The sequence below is a fragment of the Nicotiana tomentosiformis genome, chromosome 6 (genome assembly GCF_000390325.3).
Source record: "Nicotiana tomentosiformis chromosome 6, ASM39032v3, whole genome shotgun sequence".
In the NCBI taxonomy this organism is placed as follows: domain Eukaryota; kingdom Viridiplantae; phylum Streptophyta; class Magnoliopsida; order Solanales; family Solanaceae; genus Nicotiana; species Nicotiana tomentosiformis.
In genome coordinates, this window is record NC_090817.1 from 136,965,710 (window position 1) to 136,975,440 (window position 9,731).

General features: G+C 37.3%; 1 protein-coding gene across 1 annotated transcript; it reads right to left on the reverse strand.

Annotated features, from left to right (window-relative positions):
- Positions 1–1,120: 1,120 nt before the first annotated feature.
- Positions 1,121–2,765, reverse strand: LOC138894832 (serine/threonine-protein phosphatase 7 long form homolog). Its single transcript, XM_070179562.1, has 2 exons — positions 2,124–2,765; positions 1,121–1,261 (listed from the first exon to the last, which is right to left on the reverse strand). The coding sequence occupies exons 1-2, from the start codon at positions 2,763–2,765 to the stop codon at positions 1,121–1,123; spliced, it is 783 nt and encodes a 260-aa protein (XP_070035663.1).
- Between the last annotated feature and the right edge of the window lie 6,966 nt (positions 2,766–9,731).

Below are 9,731 nucleotides of genomic sequence, written 5' to 3' on the forward strand. Positions count from 1 at the left end.
TGGGCAGTTGCAGCCAGTGGGTGCTGAGCATTATTGGCCACCGGAACCATTTAAAATGGTGTGTAATAAGGACTATTTGCGTCGAATACAGATGCACAAGAGAATGCGTATACGGAACCAAATGGATGTTAGCGATACTGTTTATGCGCGCAAATGTGTTATATGCTCGCAAACAAGACACGACCGTCGAAAATGTCCTTCGACTGGTTTGGGTGGCGGTGGTAATCAAGCTCGTGGTAGGTGTTCTTCTAATATTCCCAACTATCAATGAGTTTATGTTGTAATAAGTAGATGTTTTGTTTATGTTACAAGATGTATCAAATAAAATTATGTTTCCATTGTTGTTAAATCTTATTGATATTTAACATTTTTCAGTTGAGTAAATTAATGCATTTCTCTCTCCCGTTCATGTAATCAAAAATAGTATTGGATTAAAAAATGGAAAAATATGTGAATATATTTGATAAATATAGTTCAAAAATAGTTGAGTTAAAGGTAGATTTCTGATAAATATGTGAATACACATAGCGCGGTTAAATACTACGTTATGTGAATATATATAGCGCGGTTAAATATTACGTTATGTGAATATATATATCGCGGTTAAATACTACGTTATGTGTATTGTCTTGTCGAACTGAAAAGCTGTCCGTCTGAGAAAAAGCTGTTTTGTATCAGTAATCATCTTTAACACGCAAAGCATAGCGCAGTTAAATACTACGTTATGTGAATATATATAGCGCGGTTAAATACTACGTTATGTGTGTTGCCTTGCCTATAAATAACGGGCGCATTCTAGTTATTTTCTGCGCTTAACAATAACCAATAGCAAAACTTTCCATAAAAGCAAGGTTTTTTTTAACGCTTTAACAAATGTCTGAACGCCTTTATGTACTAAGGTGCCAGTGTGGCATAAAATGTTTGATGAATGACTGTTGGGATGATGGTAAAGTTGGACGCCGCTACTGGATGTGTGTGGACAAGTTTTATAGGGTTCGCGACGAACCTTTTTGCAATTTTGAGGGGCACCCCTGCCTTGTGGGGAACCCCTCTCTCGTGCGACACCCCTACCTCGCTGGTATTGCTCTGGCATCACATAAGCAGGGTCGTGTCCCAAGCGCTAATCCTCTCGAGCTCGCTGCAGTGTCCGGGCAGCCACCTCTGCAACCTGTCGGCCATAATCGTGCAAAGCGGCCGCTCCCTCGTCGGCATGCTGCTGCATCTGCAGTCCTATCTGGTAGACTATATGTAGGCCAATAGCCTGCATAATGTATAAAATATAAACTACAGAACACTAAGTTACAATTATATAATTAATAATAATAAAAAATATACCAGGGCCTCGTGCCGCCCGACGTATGGAACGTACCGACCGCCAGCTTGATGAATGGGATTCCCGACAAAAAGTCGGGTAACGCGGCGGTACCAGGGCATATAGAGCTGAATAGTCTCCGTCTGGATCTGTGAAGGGGGAGCGGGGAATTAGGTCAGCTCGGCCGTCCCAAGTATGAACCTGTGCCTCTAGCCATGCTACATATGCGTCGTCCACCCTGGAACGATCATCCCGCTGATAATGTGTGGCCTCCCATGTAGGCCCCCTCGGTATATACTGCGGACGGCCAAACTGGCGAAGTACCCGCTCCGTGGCATGATACTCTACAATATCGAGGCACATGAGCGGGATGGAAGTGCTCCAAATCAGTTGGCCGGCCGAGCAATAATCGGGCAGGCCACCTATCAAGTCGTCGCTGTATGGCGTCCAGATGAACTATCAAATAACAACAGAAAACGTGAGTATGCGCAACACATGTGAAGCTATACCAAGTAAGTTTAGGTACACATTTACCTATGTGCCCTCCAGCATATCCAACACATTCCTGCAAAGGGGGAGATTATGCCGAGCCTCATAATCTCGTACATATCCACGCCGGAGAACCCATCTCCTAGCTAGAGGGAGAGAAACGGAGGTGGTATATCCGGAGGTAATGGTGGTAGAGGTGGCTGCAACTGCAGGAACCGCTCCCAGGCCCAAACCTAACATACAAAGTTGATGTAAAGTTTAAGAAAATTTTTGACTAGATAGAATTGGAAGGAATGAACAGAGTATTCGAATATGTTGTCACCTGTAGAAGCGGCAAAAATCCACATGCGTCATGCTGGGTGCCCATGCTCGCCCAGCACAGATGCCTGTACAAGTAGGTGAGAACAGCAACACCCCAGCTGTACTGGGGTAAATCATCTAGCAGCTGAAGATGATGAAGAAATCGCAAGCTGACTAGGTTCCCCGAAGTGTTCGGGAACAAGACCCCCCCAAACAGAAGGAGCAGCAACAACCTCGTATACCGGTGAATATGCAGATCATCTCTCTCCCCGGTGATATCGGGGTGCAATATCTCCAAATGCTGTCGAATAGCTGTCAAACTCATGCGACTGGCCCCTGAGTGTGCAGTCTCATCCTGTGGCCTGAAACCAGTAAGCTGCTGCAGCATATCCAAATACTGCCCACGCGTCATCTCTTTCATGGCCTGAGGCAGTGTAATGGGCAGTCCATCAACAGACATCCCATATAAAACCTCAACGTCCTGCAGCGTGATGGTGGCCTTGCTAATGGGCAGGTGAAAAGTGTACGTCTCCGGTCGCCACCACTCTATCAGGGCCGTGATCAAAGACCAGTCGAGCTGCAGCCGCCCGATCTCCAAAATTCTGTAGAAGCCCGTATCCCTCAGGCGCTGGACTACACGGGGATGGATATCTCTGTCCTTCATAAAATCTCACATGCCGTCCACTCTCCTAGCGCGGAGAGTTTGGGCCAGTAACTCTCCCTCCCATACGTAGGTGTACCTATGATCGCCCTGTAACACTAATAGCTCATCGGAGACAGGTCCGGGATGCATAGGCGGCACGTCTATTTCGTATACTGTAAATTAAACAACATTAATTGTATGTTTGATCTGTAAATTATATAATTATTTTTATAATTATACAATATTTAATTGGACCAAGCTATTTAATTGGTCCGGGATCCAGGCTCGATATTTGATGCCCAGTAGGACCAAGCTATCCTGAGTTTTTGTGTGTGTCAATTTTATTATTTTCGTAATTTTGTATGTTTGTTTTGTAAATTAAATAATTAATTTTTATCATATTTAATTGGACAGAGTATATACATATGGGTTTCAGGCTCGATATTTGAGTCCCAGTAGGACCAAGCTATCCTGAGTTCTTGTGTGTGTCAATTTTATTATTTTCGTAATTTTGTATGTTTGTTTTGTAAAATAAATAAATAATTTTTATTATATTTAATTAGACAGAGTATATACCTATGGGTTCCAGACTCGATATTTGATGCCCAGTTGTACCAAGCTATCCTGAATTCTTGTGTGTGTCAATTTTAATATTTTTATAATTTTGTATATTTATTTTGTAAATTAAATAATTAATTTTTATCATATTTAATTGGACAGAGTATATACCTATGGGTTCCAGGCTCGATATTTAAGGCCCAGTAGCACCAAGTTATCCTGAATTCTTGTGTGTGTCAATTTTAATATTTTCATAATTTTGTATGTTTGTTTTGTAAATTAAATAATTAATTTTATCATATTTAATTGGACAGAGTTTGTGTTTGATCTATAAGTATAAAAGATACTTAAACTACATAAATTCTACGCTAAAAGGCTCTATATTTTACTACGCTAAAAGAGCACTAGTCTTTAAGCAAATAAATAATCTAAACTAGATAAAAACAATAAATATATTTTAATCACAAAACAAATACAAAACACTAATATCTTAGTCCGGATAAAAATAACACACTAGTTTAATCGCAAAAATAATACAAAACAACATGAAAACACATTCAAAATAACTAATATGCATTATTATACGAGTTTCGACATAAACTAAATCGGAATACCTCGATTTATGTTTTTCGGAAAGTCGATGATTTGAAAATTTGAGCCGGAAACGAGAAAACCACAACAATAGAAGGCTTGGCTAGGATGTGGGACATACAATCTTATCTTTTTGTGTGACGGGTGGGGTCCACTACAATTTTTTAGAAGAAATTTTTTTGGGGGGGGGGGGGGGAGGTGAGATGGGGGCTCTGGTTCGAGTGTGGGGAAGAAGGAGGGGGACTGTTTATTTATGTATGTATGTATAGCGCGGTATATAACTGCGCTATACATATAGAGTGCGTTTATATACCGCGCTATGCATAACTGTCTTATCAGCCCTGTATAGCGCGGTTTAAAAGAGCGTTATATATATATATATATATATATATATATATATATATATATATATAAAACATGCATTTACTGTACTATCTTTCTCCAATAACGTGGCAACTAAAGGTGACATTTTATAAAAAGATAATGTAGTACTCTTACTAAATTCTAGAGTTATTCTTAAGTTGTGTCTATAGAATGAGGGGTCATTTGGTACGCCTGGAAAAATTGTGGTGCTAAATTTATACAATATTTGATTGATGTTATATCGTCAATCAAACATAGTATAAATTTAGTTCCAGACTTAATCCTGAATATCCTATCAAACTTGGTATTATTTTATTCCACCTCCCAGGTGAAATAAATTAGTCAAGAGATTATAATCTCAAGACTATAATCCCGAAATAATTTAGTCCGCATACCAAACGACCCTGATCGTTTATATTTAGACTTTAGCGGGGTGAGCGACCGAGGCATCTTTTTAAGGTATAGAAGTACAATATATGATCATGAAACTTAATTGAGAATTTAAGACCGATTTACAAGTGGAAGGTCAAGTAATATGCGAATGTATATATAAGTTATGTTACGTAAGTATAGTATGTTACGTACGTAGAGTGATAATGCAACATGTAGAATTCACTAATAGTGAAGATAATGTAGAGTATGGGTAAACAGGAGTCATTACGTAGAAAGTGTTGAATCTATTTCTAGGCTCCTCTCTTTCTTCTCTAGATCTCTAAACTTCATGTCAGAGTAGATAGAATTTAAATTAATTTTAATTTGTTAAGTTTGTTACTGCTTGTCCAAAGTTATTTCAGATCCTCATTAATAAGAGAACTCAAAATTTAAAGGGTTTTGGATCTTCGACGTTTTGATCAGTTAAAAAGAAGAAGAAAAAGACAAAATAAAAGCAAAATCACTTGAAAATATAATGAAGGCCATTTCAGTGATCAAATTGTCAAATTCTCACTAATTTGAAAGATCAGACATACCTTGGACTGACAAGAGTGGGTTGCTATAGTGGTGAGCATCCTTCACTTTCAATCAAGAGGTTATGAGTTGAAGTCATCCAAGAGCAAGGTGAGAGTTCTTGGAGGGAGGGAGCCGAGGGTCTATCGGAAACAGCCTCTCTATCCCAAGGTAAGGGTAAGGTTCGCGTACACACTACCCTTTCCAGATCTTATTAGTAAGATTATACTGGGTTGTTGTTGTTATTGTAGACGAACGTTGGGCTACATGGCAAATATTGATGAGCCCTTTTGACCAAAATTTTCAGTTTGGCTTTGCGTATATGTTTAGACAAAATAGAAGTGGGTGAAAGGATGATAATCAAGGATGCACATAGTACAAATCTTTATATGTACCCTATGCAATAGTCAGTAGATATTGTTTGCGATCGTTTTACTGTATTTTCACACCTCGAGAAAAGGACAATTATTATATGAATGCACGTCACAAGAAAAGGACCAAATTTATCCGGCTTTCACCCACAAAATAATATCTTTATAATTTTACCTGGAGAACTAATAGTCTCCTTTGGAGAAATGGTACACTATTACTATGTATTATCAGTCATATGCAACCATATTCCGAGGGATATATCGAAGTAAATACTGAAGTAATGTTGAGGAGTTAGCTTAATAGAGAAAATGTCACATCAAACATTTATAACTTAAATAATTAAATAAACTGGAACTCCTTGAAAATTGTACTAAATTATATAGATAATAGAAATTGGCAATTAGTCACTTCTCGTACCGCTAATCTTTTAGCCACAATTTCAAAACTATTAAGTGTTTAGTCAATCATTAATGCGGAAAAATTATTTAGACAAAAATATCCTTACCTAATATAAGGCAAAACTCTAATTCGTTGAAGTTTGATGCTTTTACAAGTGAAACTCTATCACACTATGTTGGAGTTTAAAATTTCTCTACAGGTGCAATTCCAGCATAGTTTACTAGAGATCAAAACTTTTAGAGGTGAAACTTCATCGTACTATGCAGGAGTTTCAATCCATTTTTTGTTTAAAAAACGGCTGTAATCATTTTTGCAAGGCTTGTTGGAACTCCAGCATAAAATTTCAACTTGTTGAAGAAACTCCTGAAAATTATCCTTGAGTACAAAGAAATACGATGGGCAAAATCATATCCATTTCACATTGTCACACGCACCAATTTTAAAACACATAAAAGTTCAACAACTTCACGAATCGTTCATGGAGTTTCAAACTTCGGAAACTTTTCTAATTCCAACACATACTTGTCAAAGTTTCGAATTCCAAAATCGTATGTTGGGATTGTTTCATGTTTTAGCTAGGAATATTTAACAGATATTATTTTTGCCTTAAAAATGACTACTTTTTTTTTTTTTTTTTTTTTTTTAAACATTTAAAATGATAGCTAAACTTTAATTGCCGGCTCAAAAACTTATCATTCCACCCAATTTTTTCTATTTCATTGGGGATCCAAGACGCATCGGCCCGTAATCTATTTTGCCTTCTTTTTTTTTTTTTCTAAAAATGCTCAGGAGATTTTGAAGTGTTGGAATGGTATAGAACTCATTTTAAACATCTTTATGAAACTATTAATTCCGACATTGACTTTGTGGATGAACAATTAAAGATGCGACTTTTGTGATTTTTCGGGGGGTGGGGGGCAAGAAACTATAAGAGCTCCAAATTACAAGCTGAAGTTTCTGATTAAGAAATAGATAAGAACCCATACATATATGATATAACTGTATACTCCCTTCGTTCACTTTTACTTGTTCGCTATACTAAATTAAAATACGAAAAGATTTTAAAAATGCTATCACTATTATGGATAAAATTTTCCAAGAACCGATTTTACCCATATCATTAACTATTCATTTCCCAAGACTTTTAAAAATGCTATCATTATTATGGGTAAAATTATAAAATACGAAAAGATTTTTCTACCACACTCGTTTTGGCCACAATGGCCCAAATGGGATTACTAGTGTAAAATCACACTCAAATTAGGGTTTCTCCGCTAATTCTATGCCAAAACTACCCTTCCGTTAGGGTTTGAAACTCTCTTCTTGTTTCTCTCTCATCTATCGAATGCTTGTCTTCCCAATACATGGATAAGATCAAGCATGCATACTCTCTTTCTCATAAACATTTAACATCATGTATTTTTCATCTTATTTTTGTACTATACTCGTATATATTTGATATCTCTTCATCTATATACATATACTTGATTGTGTATTTCGTATATCTTTTGTATAATAAGGTCTTCAAAGCCCTTATATTTAAACAACCCTAGACGGTCGAACACAAAGCCCTAAGGTATACTTTATCCCTCTTCAAAGCCCTAATATTTAAACAAACCTAATACTTGATTATTTCTTCATCTCTTATTCTCCTACGTTCTTCGAAGTGTGAGTGAATAGATTAAGGAATCTACAATGGTGCAGTCGAAGAAGAATAATGCTTCGAAAATATATGTTGTATTTTCTAATAAAAGGCCAGGAATATACTACTCATGGAGTGAGTGTTCTCCTATAGTTATCGGGGTTAAGCGTAGCATCTTTCAGTCTTTCAAATCTCATGATGCGGCCATAACTGTGTTCAACGAATTTGACAAATCAATTGAAGGTAAAAAAATTCTCAAATTAATGGTGTTTGTTGTATTTTGTGGTAAGAAGCTGAGATTATACAAATGTTGGTCTGAGTGTGTTAATATGATTGTTCGTATCGAGGGTAGCTGCTTCCAAGCTTTTCAATGTTATGATGAAGCCTTATAAGCCTTCAACAAATTTCAAACAAGTTGTTCATGGGAAGAGCCATCTTCAAGCTCGGCTGTTGAAGAAAGTGTAGAAGTGGTGACAAATAAAAATGCAGCAAGTGCTATTTCATCTGCTATATTAGCTGGAATATTTATTGGGAAGAAGTTATCAGAAAATGCTGCAAACTGATTATGTCAATTATATTTCTTATTTTCTCCTATATTAGAAAAGTGTTTGCTATAAGTTTGGTGTGCAAGAGATGTACACTTTATTTTGCATTTTGATTATCAAGTTTTGTATGAAGTTAGCCATGATTATTTCGAGTTTACTTTATTCATTATGAAGTTTATGACTTCTTTAGCATTCCTGTTTCAGGCAAATTCTTCCAAGGAAAAAATCTGTATTTTATACATTTTGTATTAATTTGCATTTCGTTAGTGTTGTACATGCATTGTATTTCAATCTATGCTTTACAATGTAAAAAGCGTATTGTAAGATTAAAATATTACACGATTGGTATCAAATTGGGTACAATACAGTATTTCTTAATGTAAAGACCCGGTCGATTATTTTGAATATTACAGTTCCGTTCTCTCATTTACTACTCAATTTATGCTTTATAGTTATTATGTGACTTGTCGGGGTAATTGGTTCGGGTCCGGTAAGGTTTTGGAATGAATTGGAACACTTAGTTCCAAGGTTTAGAACTTAAGTTGAAATAGTTGACAGAATATTGACTTATATATAAACGACCCCGGAATAGAGTTTTTGATAATTCTAATAGCTCCGTATGGTAATTTTGGACTTAGGAGCGTGTCCAAAAAATTATTTGGAAGTCCGTAGTTAAATTAGGCTTGAAATGGCTAGAATAGAAATTTAAGTTTGGAAGTTTGACTGGGGAGTTGACTTTTTGATATCAGGGTCGAAATCCGGTTTTGAAAATTGAAATAGGTCCGTTATATCATTTATGACTTGTGTGCAAAATTTGAGGTCAATCGGACTTAATTTGATAGGTTTCGACATCAGATATAGAAATTAGAATTTTTTAGTTTTATTAGGCTTGAATTGGGATATGATTCGTATTTATAGCATTGTTTGATGTGATTTGAAGTTTCTAATAAGTTCGTATAATATTTTAGGACTTGTTGGTGTATTTGGTTGAGGTCCCGGGGGCCTCGGGGGAGTTCCGGGATGGTTTCAGATCATTTTTCCATGTCTTGCTACTGCTATTGCTGGTTCTGGTGTTGTTCTTAGCGAATGCGAATGGGCTCACGCGTTCGCGAAGAAGGAATTTTGGACTAGGCCATTTTGTGCTTCGCATTAGCGACTGAGGGCATTCTTTCGCGAAGGTTCGAGGGGCAGAGCTACGCGTTCACGATTGGAGCCTCGTGTTCGCGAAAAGGGAAAGCCGACCTGGGGAAGTTTGGTCCTCGCATTCGCGGTGGAGAGGACACATTTGCGACTGAGCAGCCTGGTGAAGCATCACATTTGTGAGGCCAGGCTCGCATTCCTGAAGGAGGAATTAGGGGAGAACATTTTTGAGCTTCGCGAACGTGAGGCAATGGCCGCGTTCGCGAAGAAGAAAAGCCTAGGAAGAGAGTTTAAATTCTGAAAATGGGACTTAGTCCCATTTTTCATTTAGTAATTTTGGTATGGTTGGACTCGTGATTGAATGGACGTTCATATTTTATAACTTTAGTCGGGTTCCGAGACGTGGGCCCCACAAGCGATTTTTGAGTGCAA